At 36.3% G+C, this 18,016-nt stretch overlaps 1 protein-coding gene across 4 annotated transcripts in view; it reads left to right on the top strand.

Moving 5' to 3' along the window:
• Positions 1-18,016, top strand: part of STK3 (serine/threonine kinase 3) — a 141,682-nt gene that overhangs the window by 27,588 nt on the left and 96,078 nt on the right. For all 4 annotated transcript variants that reach the window (XM_075085486.1, XM_075085488.1, XM_075085489.1 and 1 more), the window contains 2 exons: positions 3,545-3,709; positions 4,136-4,303. In XM_075085486.1, the coding sequence (XP_074941587.1) occupies positions 3,545-3,709; positions 4,136-4,303 (333 nt within the window). The remainder of the gene's footprint in view (positions 1-3,544; positions 3,710-4,135; positions 4,304-18,016) is intronic.

Genomic DNA, 18,016 nt, shown 5'->3' with positions numbered 1-18,016 from the left:
TGCCAATTTGAGCAGCTGCTGCTCAGCTACATCCTTGTTGATTGTACTGTGAATTGAATCAGGGGACCGATTTGCTGGAAAACTAATTTGACAGACAGGCTTATTTTTTAACAAGGGTCAGTTACAGTTGTTCAGTGGAAGGGCTGACACACAGTGGGAGTGACTGCTGTAGGCCGCAGTGAAAGGAGGGACTGGAGCTTGGCACTGCTGTTTAAATAAATGTATGTGTAACTATGCCCTTGGGCTCCACGCTTGGGTTTTATGAGACCTGGATAGAGGATAGAAGCTGGAATAGGGAAGTGGTTCTGTTTGTTAAATAATTAAAACTTGTTATGAGCAACTCAAGTGCAGATAATCTTGCTGACTAATTGCTTTTTCCTTTCTGTTGAGTCATTCCGTTGGCTTAAAGTGATCATGAGTGGGGTTTTTGTTTCTTGTGGGCTTTTGGTGGTGTTTTTTTTTGGAGGGCAGTGCAGATGTGTACCAACACTTTCAAAACTGAAACTGGAAGGAATTGCTCTTGCTTAATTTAATTTCTGCACAGGATTGGAAAAGTAGAGAAAGAAGGAAAAATGCAACGTGGTGTTGTAGCCAAATTAGTGTATTCATCTTTGTTTTTGCAGTTTTTTGCATTTCTAAGAACATGCCAAGTTAATTTGCTTAGTTCTTATATTAAAGCATCAATATCCTGTACTTGAACAGCATGAATAGTTTCTTTGTATTTCCTTGAGAAACTGCATTACATGGGATGAACTGTGCTTGTGGTTTTTTTTTTGCTTTTATTCTAGAATAAATGTTGAACAAAATTTGAGAAGTGTTCTCAGGGAGTCTGGTACCTGCAAAAGATTCACTCTTACTGTCAACACTTGTTTAGGGGCTTATGTATTCCTATTGTGTTGATCTAAAGCAATGAATATAAACAACTGTGCTAGCTGATGACTTAGTAGGCCATGTAGTTTATGAAGCAGGTAAATGAAAATATATGTCAATTTTTTTTAACGGTATTGTGTTTTATTTGGTAATGAAATGTCTGTCAGCTTGCTGCCAGTTGATACTTGAAGCTTCTTGTACCATTTGTGATACTATATGAGTTTGCAACATATTAAAGTAGTAAATAAGAGAAGTGTTTTGGACTGCCCAGTCTTCTATGCCACCTCTTTATTTATAGTAGGTTTTTAATAATTGATATTTAATCATTGATAGTTTTTTTCTGTTTCTGGGTTGGTGGTTTTTGTGTTTTGGTGATGGTTTTGTTTTGTTTCTTTTGTGGTTTTTTTTTTTAAGTTTTAAAACTGAAGCTTGGTCTGCTTGGAAAAGAAGTCAAGCAAAAGAGTTCTTAGTGTTTCCTTTGTGATGCTTTTACAGAGTTAAATATCTGCACTGGTTTTGGCTGGGATAGAGTTAATTCTCTTCATAGTAGATAGCATAGGGCTATCCCTGTTGCGATCCCTTTTTCTCTGTTACTTCTTACTCTTCAAGTTTTCAGGTTTTTTTTCCTCAGTTTGTATTCAGTTACTTGCCTAATTTGAGAGTACTTTTCCATCAATCCTGACTGAAAATAGCAAACATGATATGAAAGAGAGCTGGGTATGACTGTGCAAGATGTATTGTTGACTTCAGGAACTCTAAAGAGCCTCAGCTCTTCTGCCTTAATTCTCAGAAGTAACTGTTACTAAAGAACATGAAGAAACCTATTAAAAATTCAGCATGGCTGTAGAAGATAGTATTATGCACTGGTAAATGTTATGGAAAGGAATATGGTTGTTTGTTTTTTTTTTTTTTTTTTAAATTGACCAGAAGATATTAACAGGCTGTGATGACTTTGACAGTCACAGGCTGACATGTTGCATTATCTTCATATAATGGTAGTTGTGCTTACTGAAATGTACCTCGTCTTATATATCCAGGGCCAGCTATGTTAGGATTTATGTTAGTTCAATTCTACAACTTTATAGTGCAATAGTAACCTGATATACTAGAGCATAGCTCTTGTGGATTATCAACACTTAATATTAACAACAGCAAATCTTTGCATAGATGGCAAGCTTATTAATGTTGTTGGTAGATACTTAAAAAAAATACAATACTTTTGGCTGAAATTGAAGAGCCATATATTCAGTCATTATATTTTCCTATGAGGATATTATCCAGCAATTTTCAAGTGATGCAGGTAACTTAGAAGTTCAGTGAGTGTTCATTCTCTGCATCAGTTGGCAACAAGAAAAGAAGAATGGTATAAGGGAAATCCCAATAGCATCTGGTTGGCATCTCAATAATTTCTGTAATCGTCTACAGCTTAAAGGAACATGTGGTAATAGTTATTGGCACCTTCCAGTGTAAGAGTACCCTGACATCTTAGTTGTCCTTTTTCAGGGCTGAGTAAGGTTTTGGAAAGGTCACTGGGACACATTTGTATGGGTGTAATTGTACAGCTTTGTGTTGGTATGGAGCACAAGAAGAGTGATAAATATTTATTTTCGAAAACTATAATTTACTTACATTCCATATAAAATGAAGGCAGTAGCCTTAAAAGGAGTGGCTTACTTGACAGACTTCAGTACAATTCTGTAAACTAGTTGGGAACTGTTGGGCATTTGTATTTCTGGTTTCTGTATTATCTCCCTACAGATAATAAGTAGCGAGCTATCCCTGATGAATGTATTTTTTTGTAAGCTTTGGGATAAATAATTATTTGACTATTTTTCTGTACACCTTTGTCCCTTGCTTTTTTGTGTTGTGTGGTGTTTTTTTCTTTTTCCTTTTTTTTTTTCTTCTTGTGAAGAAGCTCTTAGTTCCTCATTACTGTCAATTTACAAATTAGTAGTGCAATTAGGAATAGCTAGTAGACAAAAGCTGGATACTACTAATTGTAGACTTATCAGGTATTTCATATGTAGGAATTTGAGAAATAAAGAAAACATGGTATTCCTTTAATCTCTTTCCAAATGTAGGATCGTGCTAGTTTGTTGGGCAAACTGTGTAAAGAACTTAAGGTCATGGACGTTTGAGGAATAGCTCTAGCCTTCCACAGCAGAGCGCGAGCTATTTCTTTTTCCAGGGAAATTTTCTGGTATGTGCCATCTAGTCCAGTGATGACCATCATGACCTTTATTTTGACAAAGGTAATGCATAACTTGACAATTAATACGTATTATCTTAGTAATAAATGTATTGTATATTGTAGAAACTGTGCAGCAGTCTTCATGAAGGATATCGACATCTAAAGAGTAGTAACTTTTGATTGACAGGCAAGAGAATATTGCATATTCTGCCATCTGATCTGTATCAGTCAGCCCTGTCTCTGTTTTTACAGCTCGCTTGCTCTAATTGGACTCTAGATGTATAAGAATCTAGCTATATGGATCAAGTTAGTAGATCGGAGTTTTGAATTGTAAATGCTTTTGGGCATATTCTGGTGCTAAAATACCTAGGGTACATTGTCTGTGTTACTTAAAATAAATGTTGTGAAATGATTATGTTTTAAGTGGTTCAAATATATAGACTGTATGTGTATCCCTGGAAATGGTTTTATGTTTTCTTGCAGCTAACAGAAGATGAAATTGCAACTATTCTGAAATCGACTCTTAAAGGACTTGAATACTTGCACTTTATGAGAAAAATACATAGAGATATAAAGGCTGGAAACATTCTTCTTAACACCGAGGGACATGCAAAATTAGCTGACTTTGGTGTGGCTGGCCAGTTAACAGTAAGTACCTGTGGAAAGATCGTTTTAAAATGCTTTTGTGCTCCTAACCATGTTCTTTTCCTTTTTATTTTCTGTCTTGAATTCTGTGTCTGAGGAGTGACTATAGAGTAGTGGTAGAGCTATCAGTCCTTATCATCGTGAGTATTTAATGTTTTGCAAGGCTATTCAGTTTTTAGTTGTTTATTTTTACAACTCAGTGTACTTCAAGAGCTTGATGATCCCACTTTAAATGTTTGTTTGAGGTTTATGATCATCATCACCTGTTTGGCCTCTGTGGGCTGATGAGCTGAATCTGTGTGGTCTTAATTGGAAGTCACTACCATTTGACCTTTGGGTGGCTAATTTAACTTGTAAATATAGAATTAATATAAAAAGAATCTAAGAATAAACATCTCTGTTTTAATTGCATAAATAATATATTTGCAGGATACAATGGCAAAACGTAATACTGTTATAGGAACTCCATTTTGGATGGCTCCTGAAGTAATACAAGAGATTGGCTATAACTGCGTGGCAGACATCTGGTCCCTTGGTATCACTTCAATAGAAATGGCTGAAGGAAAACCTCCATATGCTGATATTCATCCAATGAGGGTGAGTATGTGTGGTATTGTCTTGTTTGTTGTATTAGGCGCCCACCCCCCCACCTCCCCCACCCCCCCAAAAAAAAAAACAAAAACAAACAACACAACACCAAAACACCAAAACAAAACAAAAAACCAAACCCCAACAACCACCACCACCCCCAAAACAAACAAAAAACCCAACCCAAATGCTCAAAAAATTTACTACTGGAATCATAAAACTGTACATTTATGGACAATGATTTTAAGACTAAGGATTTTTACTTGCTGTTTTGCTTCCTATTTACTGCAGTTTCCCTGTGTTTTCACACATCTCTAAGGTTTCAGAATACTTTTATCTCTGCTTGAGAAAGAACTAGAGTGATAAGTGCTTAATTGACTTGAAAGCAACATATAGAGCCATATTGTACCTGCACTGGAGGGGAGGGTTCTGTAACTAAGAGGCTGTCCTCCTTTGAAAGGGAATTTTGAAGTAAAGATGACCTAAAGAAGGGTTCAGAATTGTCCTATGTGAGCATTGCTAATATTAGGATTCTTAAAGTTGGTTACTGAATTAGTTTACTTTTTGCAAAATAAAATGTAAATAGAATTAGTTGCTTTATGAGAAGTAGCAGTTATAAAGGAATTACTTGGAGAAGTTCATGGGGAACAATGTTTACCTAGGAATAATTGTTGCCACTGTTAGTCATGCTTTTATCTTTTTGAAGTGAGCTGTAGAATAGCTGCACTGATTGCACTGAGCATCAATAAAGACTCTGTTCTTGAATTGTTTATACCTAAAGGCCATTTGGATTTAATAAAGCACTTTATACTGCTAAAAGCAGATTTTTTAATCTTTGTGATTTGCTGCAAAAATGGCATGCATACTAGAATATTTTATTTAGCGTTGTTTTGCTGGTGCCTCATATATCAGGATTTTGATATAAGGAAGCCACCACTGTTGAAAGAGAAGGTACCGTGCATATATGAGTACTAAAAGGCGTTGCATGTATGAGTTCAAGTGTATTTAAAGCTGTTGGGTTCTTGATTGGCATTTTTGTTTGTGAGGTTCTTGATTTCCTTTTTTTTTTTTCTCCTTGTGTGTGCTTTTTGGAACAGAGAAGTTTCCTGAATTTTTATGGCAATGTGCAGCCCAGTTAAAGCTAGTAGGTGTTTTGCAGTCGGAAATGTTACATAATTTTGGAAGCAAAGCTTAGTAATTTTCCTGCACCATATTTTTTTTCCTCTGTGTAGTTAACTGTTTTAAAATTACTGTTCAAACTGAAACTCTTCAGAAGAAAGCTGAGAACAAATTAAGTATCTCCTGAAGCTTGTTTTTTGCGGGAACTTAATTTAAGATGAAATAACATTTTAAAATATTTTCAAGAACTATTGATTACAAATTAAATATATTTGATCATGCTGGGTTTTTTTGCTCTACTTTTAATGAAAATGCCTTAATTGCATCTGAGTTCATTTTAACATTATGTGTAGTTGTGCTAGCTGTTGAAAGGTGAGGACTACATTATCAGAGAGGATTTTTATATGCATTACAATAGCTCCTTATAAATCAAAGGTCACTGAGTTTGAAAGCTTGTGAATCTGTTTAATTCTTGTAATCAAATGAATGCTATCAAAGGCCAAAGTAATTTAACACAACAATTCTGGATCACGTAGAACATGTGTTCTTGTTAATAAGTTACGTTATGGTTTTTAAGGGCTTGTATGCAGTTAGTCCTCTTTTGTATATTTGATACCCACAGTTTTTCTTAATTTTTATTAGTGAGTTTTTACAGTGGTTAACAAGAAATACACAGATTTAAGTTGCAATAGTTTTCCCAGTGTCATATGATATAGCTTCACAGGACTTTTGGACATATGTAGATGCTTTCCTACTTTGTTTTAGTTATGACACAGAATTGATACAGGCAAGCATGAAAGCTTGGGCAAATTTTCGCTGCTTTTTCTAGATGTTGCTGGAGTTCTGTGGTATTTATGTAAGGCACAATTTTGTTACTTGGGAATGCATGTTGAAATTACCATGTGCACTATTTTGCTGTAGGCTGGTTGGCGCTGCCACAAAGGTAATGCACTGCCAGTAGGCCATTTCCTTGTCAACTGTATTTACAGCTTAATAGAAATATTACATGACTTCTTTAAACAAGTGTTTTGGCAGAGAGGAAATAGCAGATTCCATGCAAACAAGCATAGCTTCCTCTGCTTAACCACACTCCAGCTACTCCAAAGAATTGTACTAGTTTCAGTTGGGAAAGAATGAGAAGTGGGGGCTTGCAAAATGAAATTTCATGTTGCAGTATTTCTGTTTTAGTATATTTGACTGCATAAGTGTCATCAATGCTGTGTCACTTGTTTCTGCTGCAAATCAGAGTTCAACAGAACCTGCAGTTGTCATACTTGGTTTGAGGCTCAAAGGTCAAGACCATTTGCCAGCCCAGGAAGTCCTAATGCTTTATTCACATAAGAATTAGGGAATGCCTCACACATTCAGTGTCAGAGTCCTTTTGTGCTTTTGCTAATAATGAAAAGTGAAGCTTCTGTGTTTCCTCCTGAGTTTTCATCAAAGGAAGAGTGTTTTCAAGTAGTTTTAAAGGAAAAGAAAAATACAGATATCCTCAAGGTTGCCCTGTAACGTGGTGATACAGCCACTAGAAATAGCAAGGAATTTGCTGATAAGTTAAAAAAAAAAAAAAAACAAACAAAAAAAACCCCTAGATAATTTAACCCGTCCGGCAGGACTAAAAGCTTGTTGGTTGCAGTGGTCAGTGCAGCAGCCAGGGTTAATGGAGCTAACAGTGTTTGCATCTACCTTTGATTGCTCTGCTGGGATGAGCAGTTAGAAATTTATAGTGGAGCTAATTAAAGGGAGCTTCAGTGTGGTTCTAGAGCAAGACTCAGTCTTCTACTTTGAAGCTGCAGTGATATGTTTTAACAGCTTCACTCCTATGTCTCTTATTGACCACAGCATGTTAACTGTCCTGTTCTGATAATGTATTTATGTCCTCCTGCTATCTGAATTTAATTCAAACCCTTAACTGCTTTGTTCAGTCTCTCCTCTTCATGCAATATCTGTCTTTATTATTTATGTTTGTTTTTAAATTAATTTTTTTTTAAAAAAATTATTATGGAAGCATAGAGATTGGCGCTGTCTTGCTGTAATAGTTGAGATTTTGCTTTTTGATAAAAAATAGTAACATGCTCTTGAAATATCTTCTGTGTTTGCTAATCAAGCCATGATCTCAAATTTGTCATGTAAGAGAGTTGTTTCTGGTGGAAGATCCTTTAAGCTGCAAAGTTTTTGATCATAATCCACCTACTGCTGATATCTGGCTTTGTTAACAAGTAGATTAACAAAAAACTAGTTTTATGGCAAAGTGTTAAGAAAGGCTGCTTTTTGAGGTCCTTGCTCTAAGACTACCCTTACCACAAATTTTCATTTATATTCACACAATGACGTGATCACTTATTGCTGTGATTTTCATTATTAATTTAAGTGTGGGCTGCTGATTATAGAGACAGCCTATACCTAGCCAGGAGTTCCTGAGCTTTGTGTTAAGCAAACACTAGTGTTTTTGTGGCCCCACAAGGAGTTGGATAAAGGAACTGATGTTCTGAAAACTTAACGTGACAGAAACCTGCTAGAACTGAGCCAGAGAAGTTGTAGGAGCACATAGATGGACAGAGGAAGTGGGTTGAGTGGAGTTATTGCCTTTGGCGACAGCTATGCCACAAGCCTTGTAGACCTATTTTAAAACTACAACCTGTGTTTTATAAAATTTGCTCTTCTTGGCAAGGTCAACACTTACTGACAGGATGGTGTGTTTCAGATAAATGCTGGTAGCTCTCGTACAAAAACCCATAAACTGGGTGGGTGTGTGCGCGCGCGCGTGTGTCAAAAAAGCCCCCAAACCCACAAACTCTTTTCTTTCATGCTTATCAGGCAGCTGCAATAATTCATGTTAGTGTGGTATGGAAGAAGCTGGTGGTAGATACTGAAGTGTTGAAAAATGCAACGGCCTTTGTTTCTTTATGGTGAGGTTTTTTGGAAATGGACATGTGGGCATCACATGTTCTGCAGTGAGTTGGAGGAAGCCAATCTGAACTGCTTCCATTTGCTTTAAGTCCAATCATGATATTTATTTTTCCATGGCACTTACCCAGATTATCCATGCCTCCTGCTTAGCCTGTGTCATTTCCACCGTGGACTAATCTGTTTGTAATAACCTTTTATTCCTGATGTATCTTACAACAATCTACCTTTTCCCAGTTTTTTTTTCCCCTCAGCATATTGCATTAAAACTGGAGATTGAAGTGAGAATTATTGCTGTGTAAACTGCAAGAACCAAGGAAGGTGTCATGTTGAGCATCACTGTCCGATCGGGACCAGTTTTTCAGACATTGAGCAAATGGCTTCTTCTATGCCTTTTGTGCCAGAAGTTGAGGAGAGGAAAAAAGAAAACACAGTTCTGGCAATGTCAGATGTCTTTCTGTGTAGTTACTCTTGCATTTCTTCTCTACGACGGATGGAATTGTCTCATCGGTTTCTGTTATTTTCTTTCAGAGTTTACCTATCTTATCTCAGTGTTACTGCTTTTAATTTAGGTTTGTAAAAGTATATTATATGGTTTTCTTATTTAAGTGCTTTTGCTTACCTTTAGAAAAGAGTTTGAGTTAAAAGGAAAAGGACTTTTAGAAGTTAAGAATTTTATGTGAGACGGTTCTTGTTAATTTGTAACTTGAGATCTTGCCTGCTATTTCTAGAGTGAGCTAATATTTAGAGAGATTTAAAATACTGATTTTTGATTGTACATTGCTGTTATTATTTTACTGTATTAGAACTCATTGAGTGTGATTCTTCAGGGAGGTTATAATTCTTCAATATTTCTGTTGTGCATGTATTGTATGTACTTTTTAGCCACTTAAAGTATTAAGATTATTTTAAAGTAGGTAAATCTTAGGTCTTTAAAAAAGCATGTGAGATTCTAACACGTCCAGTTCTTTGAATTGTAGGAATGCATATAGTTAAAGAACAAAAAAACTGACTGCCTCTTCCTCTGGATCTTCCATTGTGTCTTTTCTTTCTTAAAAGAATCTGATTTCTCAGGACAGGATTTTCCCCCTGGTGGGACGAGGGAGAGAATTGGAAGAGTAAGTGAGGCAACTCATGGGTTGAGGTAAAGATGGTTTAATCGGTAAAGCAAAAGCTGAACGCAGAAGCAAAGCAAACCAAGGAATTCATTCACTGCTTCCCATGGGCAGGCAGGTGTTCAGCCATCTCCAGGAAAGCAGGGCTCCATCACACGTAATGGTTACTTGGGAAGACAAACGCCATCACTCCAAACGTCCCCCCCTTCCTCCTCCTTCCCCCCAGCTTTATACACTGAGCATGACATCATATGGTTTGGAATATCCCATTGGTCAGTTGGGGTCAGCTGTCCCAGCTGTGCCCCCTCCCAGCTTCTGGTGTACCTGGCAGAGCACGGGGAGCTGAAAGAGTCCTTGGCCCAGTGTAAGTGCTACTTAACAACAACTAAAACACCTCCACATTATCACCACTGTTTCCAGCAAAAATCTAAAACATAGCCACATACTAGCTACTACAAAGAAATTCTACTCTATCCCAGCTGAAACCAGGATGTGTGTTGTCTTATACAATGCCATGTTAATTCTAAATTCTTAAGTAATAAATGCTGATGTACTATATAATGTATGTTTACCGTGGGGATCTAAGACACTGACGTGATATGGTTGAGGCACTAGACTGGAGCTGGAGAAGCATGTGTCTTGCTGTATGCTTCCCAAAGAGCTGTTGGGAGACCGTTGGACCTCTTTAGGCTTTAAATGGAGTTTTTGTGTTTGCTTTAAACTCTCCTAAGTGCAGGCAATGGCTGCAAAGAGGTGGCATTACTCCCTATTTCCATGTGTTTTCATCACCCATTTCTGTTGGAATGAGTATTTACGTGGCCACATGATGAGCTGAGCTGGATCAGAAAATCAATCCATCAGAAAACTAACCAAGTAACAAGAAGTAGCATTCACTGATGTTGTTAACACAGTGCTTGGACTAGGTGGAGTTAAAAATGTGTGGCTGGAACTAGGAGTAGAATTGGATCATCCCTTTTTGGGCATCAGCCAAGTTGGTGCTGAGATCAACTTAAAGTAATTGCAAAACCAGAGTCTCAGATGTCTGTCTGTAAATTTATTATCATTAAAACTTAGGTGTACAGGAGTTTCCTTAAATAATTACTAAGTACATCAAAGGTCATAATGTATGCAGATACAGTCATGCTTGGGAGCTATAGCTGTAGGTGCAGTACTGCTGGTTTCGCTGCTCTGGATTTAATTTACCTTTTGAATGGAGAGGGAGTCTGAAGGGAAAGAAGGAGGTTGCTCTTCCTTTTTCTGATAGACTAGTAAGTGTCTGCAAGCTGTGGAGCTTCTCTGGAGATGGCCCTTACAAACACCTGTTGTAAGGGACAAACTGACTTTTTTGTAGTCTCTCCTACCTGTCTGTCTGGATGTTTTCTAGTTGGGCATATCAATAAAATGAGACAGGGTTCTATATCTTTCATGGGTAAGTGTACCCCCACAAAACCTCCATCCTTCCAGACTTCACCTATTCTTCCATCTCTAAATGCTCTTGCCATGATAAAGCTGAACTTCATGAGGTAAACTTCCAGTGGCCTTCAGTTTGCATGGAGCTGAAGGCAGGTGTTGCTTAATAATATATCTGCCTCTGTGGTACTATTTCTAGCTAGAATTTCAAATAGGTGTTAAAACTTTATTCAAGGAAAAGAATGAGCACAATTAATACCAGTCAGTATTTGTCTAATGGGAAATAAAGTATGTTCTCTATTTAGATTGGGGGGAAAAAAACCCAATGTCAAAAGAGTTGCTTCCTACATAAATCACCTTGAGACCTACATAAATCACCGTGAGAAATGCAACTTCATATGGTAATAGGATATGTAGCATTTTTCCTTTGAGAAGGTGGTAGTGTTATGTGGTTCAAACCAGTTGTACCTATACTAGTACTAATACTATTCCCCATCTGGGAATTGTATCTTTGGTAGTTTTCTTTTTCTGTTCAACAGCTCTGTTGTTAGGGTTGAACTCTAAGACTTAAAGTGACTTACTTTATTTAAGGGTTCTTTAAAAGGAAAGCTTTAAACTTTCATTTAAATATGCTGCTACTTCAAAGCAGTAAGCAGCCTGTCCACCTGCTCTGATCAAAAGGTGAATAATTGTTGTGTGGTGATTTTTTTTTTTTATGAATTAAAAAACCTAGATTAAGACACTTCCCTCAGCAGTACATTAAAAACAAAAAAGTGCCAAATGCTTTTTCATTCGAGACTTATTTCACTTGTCAAAAAAATAAGCATGGGTTTTAAAAATATTTTTTTCTCTAACCTTGAAGAATGATTAGTGTTTATAGTGTGTGAACAGACCTTTTCATCTGAACGGCTTCTGGTGTGATAAGTTATTGCTGAGGTGCAGGCCAGTTTCTAACACCCTGTTCACGATTTGACTCCTTTCAGAAAGGCTTCTGGAATTGAGAGATGATAAATGTTGGGCAAACTAAAGTAAGTAATTGTGTATATTTGAACATACACATCTGTGTGTATTCCACTTTTTTGTGAGCAAATACCTCGTGCATATCTAAATGAAATATTTGCATAGACTTGGCTAAAACCTTAATATCTAGATAGTAGATCTCATCACCAGGAGAGCTGCTCTTTCTGAGAGTTAAGATGCCAGTTAGTGCTTGCTGTAATTGTAATGAGAGTTGGACTTGGTTGCTTATTTTGTCAGTGTTCTTTAATAGGTAAGTAAAAGGAAGTTTTCTATGGGTTGTTATATGTAACTTAACTTGAGGAAACACATAAATTTTCAGGAATACAATTATGGCAGCTCTTAAATAGTGCAGCAATGTAATTTTTACTAAGTGAAGAGAGTCAGGTTTTAGGTACTTCATAATTGTGTCAGTTTGACATTAGTTTTCACTGTGGCTGAGTTATTTTTAGCAATGGATTGAAACTAAATGAAGTGCGAACTGTGGTCCTGTAGAAAAATCATCGTTTAGGTTGTACCTGCGGCTCATGGGTAAACTGGTCAGAGCTGCAGAGATCTTGCTCTATAGTTTGTTGTGGTTTTTTTTGATTTTTAAATTTCAAGATATATATGGACCTCCAAACTTAAAGTTATGATTTATGGTTTTAGTTAAAATGTGCTTGATGTTCACTTATGTTTGTAGGGTGATCTGGGAAGGATTCAAGTGTTTTCCTACTTAGGCTTCTATTCTTTGTGGAAATGCTAGGCATAGATACAGGCATAGTACCCTTTTGAACCTAATTTCTTTTTTAGTATTTAATGCCTGCAGGATTCATGGAGGAAGCACATTTCAACAGGATTTCATTTGCTTATTTCCTTGTGACTAGCCCTTCTACGGACTCACTGTAGAAGAGACAGTGGGGAATATCCCGATGAGTGCAGAGGTCAACCAGGCAAGTGGCCCTGGGGTATAGTCTAGTTTCTTGTGATAAAGAGATAGAGTTTCTTCCCATTTTTCAGCATGTCTACCATAAAATTTTAATGAAGGTTCCTATATTCTAAGCATGGCTTAGTAAACAAGATGGACAGAGTAAAAGAAATAGTATGAGAGTTGTCCTCAGACAATGAAGACAAGTTTAAAGATGTCCGGTTGTAAAACGGATGAAATAAAGCCTGTGATATTTTACTTATTTTCTTAAATTGCAGTTGATAATTCATTGCTTGACTTTATCAGATTCATTTACATGTATCAAGCCTCCTAGACCATGATGTGCTAGCACAGCAGCATCCAGTTTCCAAGACTTGACAGCTTGCTGTGTAAAGGGATAGTATGCTTAACACCAGCCCATTTCATGTGGTTTTTTGTAATACCATTGTGAAAGCAAGATAGGAAAAAATATAATTTATCCTCTGTCAAGATGTACAGATGAGAAACATTTTCTTCCTAATACTCCAAGGAACTTTTTGAGGAAGTTTTGCCACATTGCTTTATTAAGAGCCTGTACTCCCTTCTTCCCACAGAGAAGATTGATATATCTTTCTGGTTTCTGGGACTCTTGAGAGTACAAACCACATGAAAGACTAGATCCATCCAATAGTTCAGTTCTCTTTCCCTAGAGATTTGCAAATGGGTGCAGAACTGGCCTGATAATCTAGTTTCTTTTAATCAAGATACTACCGTGGTGGCAGTATCTGGCTCTTCAGAGATAGGAAAATGATACCGAGCAGGCTGTAAGGAGCAGAAGAAAGTAAAAGGTGGGGATAACCGCAAACAGGTTTGGGTTGAGTTCAGCTTCAGAAATCCAGAAGATGCTACTGAGGTAGGACAGGGGAAGCTATATCAAGTCTGGAAGAGGTCACCAATGAGAAGAAATCAATACTTTTATGAAGGTTCACATTCATATTTGTTTAATCAGCACAGATGATATGACATTAGCATTGATACACATACTATGAAAACATTGGGTTACTTGAGGTGTGTATGAAGATTAAGCGGAGGTGGACAAGGCCCTGTTCTGTCCACATTAAAGCTTTTGAAAAGTCTGCAATCTGATGTAATTGTCTTCCTCTAGGTATTACTTTTCTTATTTACTCTCCTTTTTTCTTGCATCTCTCTAACTTGGTTTTTTCCTTCAGTGAAGAGGTGATTGAAAGTTCACGTAGTAAAACTGTTGCAATATAAAGAAAGTGCAGTTAAAAGTATTTGTGTTTATAGAATCTAGCATAAATGTTTCACTGTGGTTTGGAGAATGCATCTTCACTCCTTCATATCACCAGATTTTTTGGGAGTAGAATAAATAACGTTCTACTGTTAAAAGTATAAAATCTTTAGATTTTTTAAAAGATATCAGGTTTGTTGGTTGCATATGTGCACAAAAAGGAAATGTTAATCTGTCATGTGTAATAAAGTAGCAGAAGTGGAGAATATTTGAAATTTGGACTGGAACTGGAGTTTAATTTGAATTAAATGGAAAACATTTATTTCATGATTCTAAATGAGGATTTAATTAAAATTAAATTAGTTCATCTTTTTAGACTTACCCCTGAATAGGAAATTTGAAACATACTTCGGTTGATGGTTGGTTTTCTCTGACTTTGATTAATCACTTTCAAAGTAAGCGGAGGATCAGTACAGTAACTTCATAATTACACACAAGTGAGTTAACTTGAAACTTTAACTAAAATAACTGTAAAGGAAGTTTGATGTTGGCTAGTTTCATGTAATACTGTGTATCTTTTGTATATGATTCAGATTCTTAGAAGTGCTAATCTGAAAAAAGTGCCATACCAAGATACTACACATTTATTTGCAAGATACTTTAATAGGGAAATGTTTGACCTGAGAATATTATTTTTCAAAGGTGTTGGAACAGTAAGTGGAGGCTGAATGAAGCCATGAAATTGATGGAAGGATTCTTGATGACTTGAGTGAGCATTGCATCAAGCCCTACATCTGTAAGCGTTGTTAAAGACTATTTGATAGAACTGTTAATGTGGGTAAAGCCAGGAATGTATTCAACAAACCTAGTGCTGCACAGGTTAACATTATTCTCTGCTGCCAAGCTGGCTGCTTTCTCCCTGGACAAATGTTAAAAACAAACAAGTAAACGAACCCCCACCAAAAAGCTCATTCATAGATCACTGTCGATCTGCTCATTGGTGATGTTAGTAAAACTGTAAACATGGATTGAAGTGCAAAGCAAAACTATTTTGCAACTTGAAGATCTCAAGAAAATTATATTTGAAATAGGCAATCGGTAGTAAATCATCAAGATGCATTGAAGCTAGAATCACAAGTTTAATGGTGCAAGACTTTTTATTAATTAACTTTACAGACATTCTTATTTGAAAAAGCTTTTCCATCATTTATAAACATCATTGTGTGCTGAATTTATTCAATTTCTTTTAAACTTTCAGTATGGACTTGGAAACTTATTCAGCAAGGCATTTATGCACAGACTTATGAGAACTCCTTTTACTGAAAATTCTAAAATACCCTGCAGGATATTGTAAAAAATAACACAGATCTGAAAACTTTTAAGTGAAGAGCTATATATATATATATATATATATATATATATATATTTACTACAGATGCTTCTATTTCTTTTTGTTTCTATCATCTTTCAAGTTCCAGGATTAACACAAAACATACAAGTTAATTTCTGTGCAAAGGTCTGGCAGCTAGCTGTATTGAAGAGGAGAGAATTTCTGCATTGCTTTTAATTGAAGTAGGTCTATTTGGATTTTTGTTTGTGACTAGTGCCTTGTTAAGCCAAAAAATAACTCAGTAAATAATTTTAAGAGTTTCTTGGAAGCTTGGATCAACGCTTCTTTATTAAAGTGAATGATATGTTCATTTTTTCTTAAACTTTACCCTGTTTTATGCCAGTATAGCTACTTGACTTGGAGAAAGTGCTTTAGAGAGACTTGACTACTGTATCGCCATATTCTTAATGCTTTATTACACTTCTAAAAAGCAGAAGTGTGTATTTACCTGGGTTTTAGTTAAAGGGATATTCCTTTGTTTTTTTTTAAATCATGTGGGAGAAAACTGCAGCCAGATTAAGAGGAAAATATTACGCTTCTATTGCTACTCACCATCAGATTTTTAAATGTTTTAAGTCTATACTGGTTTGTTACTTTGTAAAAAGAAATCTAAAAAATTGCTTGGATTGAAAGGAAGGTAAAATTTGGAATGGGGAAAGCTTATTAAGACTGTATGTGCCCTGTTTCTGTCTAGGTATTATGTTGCCTTAAAATGTACACGAGGTCATTTTTAAAGAGGATGATGCATATTTAATGGCAGAAATTTATTTAAAAGGAAGGGTTGCCAATCAGTCTAAATTTGTTTCAGTTAAAACTTGATGGTCTAAAGACAACTTATAATCCTTTTCTTGTTATAAAGTATTGTCAAATTTGTAGTAGTATCAGTTAAAAAGTTTATGGAAACTTTGTTTTAAGGTGGTTTAAAATAGAACTAAATCTTTAATTTGTATTTGATGGCACCTGTTTTCATTTTGTTTCCCCGGCAACATCAGTGGTATCAAAAATTGCCTGTAGACCACCCTGGTTTTAGAGAAGAATGAAACCAGCCTGGCTTTTTCATTTCAGACTTTTATTTTACTGACTAAATACTTAAACAAAGCTCTAACACACAGTCAGTACTTTGTGAACAAACCCAAATGATTTGGATATGCAATTTGTGATTTTTTTTGTATTAGGATTTTCTGTGTTGATGTCAGTGTGTGTTACGTTATTTTAAAAATGGATTGAGAGACTATATAGGAAGTACTTTTGATATCCCATGGCAGAAAAAGCTTTGTTGTCTACCTGCAGAAAAGTAGAGTAAAAGTTCACAGTTTTTAGATAGTGTGGTCTGTATGGATCCCAAATTTTTATTCCAGATGTGGGTTCTCATTATTGGCATTCCCATGGGAAAGAAAGCCAACACAAGTGTTAACTCCAGACTTCTTTCTTCTGTGCCTCTTTACCATGTCTGAGAATTCACACTGATTATGAAGATGATACATATGGCATTCCAAACACCTCAAATCTTAATGCATTATCAGTTTCTAGTTTGTGTTTCAGAAAATCAAACATGGACGTAATTCCTGGAAATACTGCTTATCATTACCTGCCTACCTGAAAAACTCTGCTTTACCAGCAAAAGCCTCCTCTGCAAAGTGTATGCCTGAACTCCATGTTACACTGCTGATGATTGGAGGTTAAAAAAAAAAGAGTTGGTGTTCTGGTGGAGCAAATCAGAACTATACGAGAGAAATTCTCATATATAGTGAGAATTACAGAAACACTGAAGTGTCTGGGGAGTTTCAGGTGTGTTTTACGTTTTCCATTCTCCCCCAGAAATTTAGAATAATTTTAGAAAATATTTTCTGAAAACAGATCACTTCATTACTGTTATAGTGGGGCGGACCTCTGATGGAATTCAAGGGAACCTCTGATGGCCCCTGCAGTACGTCCCAGTGTCCTGGTGCTGTGAATGGAGGCTCGGCAATAAAGATGGCAGCCCAGTATTCTCTCTGCTGATGCTGCTCCTTTTTTTTTTTCATGCTATGAATGTTTACATAGGTAAATGCAAAACAGGTAGCATTAGCAACACAAGATTTATGGGCAAACTGACATGCATGTCTTGAAATAAAGTAATCTGTTTCAGCCAGGATGTTCCGTAAGAAATGCAGTAATCATGAACTCTGACCTTGGGACAGAGGGCATGCCTATGTTGGGCAGGTACAGACACAAGTGAGCTTTGCCCGTGCTGTCCTCATTTTAGTTTTCTCTACAAGTTTCTCCAGAGCAAGTATGCGTGCACTTTAAATACTGTTTTAAAAATTTTTGTTGGATGAGTGAGGAGTGTTGCTCCATCTTGCTTTTCATTTGTTTCTCTGAATAATGTAACTGATTTGTGCAAACTGTATTTTTTTGATATTCAGAAGCAGTAAGGATTTGATTTTTGGTGGTGAAAATGAGCATGTGTAAGCTCCTAACTTTTAAAACAAATTAAAAGAGGAGCTTTCATGAATTCAGTGTTGTTTAACAGTCAGATGAATTGAATTGTGTAGCAAAATCAGTACAAAGTTTCTTCAAAGCTGATCCTGCGTGCATTTGTAATTGTCATATATAAACAGCGACTGTTAGGCAACTGGATGTGAAG

The sequence above is a fragment of the Phalacrocorax aristotelis genome, chromosome 2 (genome assembly GCF_949628215.1).
Source record: "Phalacrocorax aristotelis chromosome 2, bGulAri2.1, whole genome shotgun sequence".
In the NCBI taxonomy this organism is placed as follows: domain Eukaryota; kingdom Metazoa; phylum Chordata; class Aves; order Suliformes; family Phalacrocoracidae; genus Phalacrocorax; species Phalacrocorax aristotelis.
Note: the sequence above shows the minus strand (reverse complement) of the source record. Positions and strands in the feature narration are given on the sequence as shown.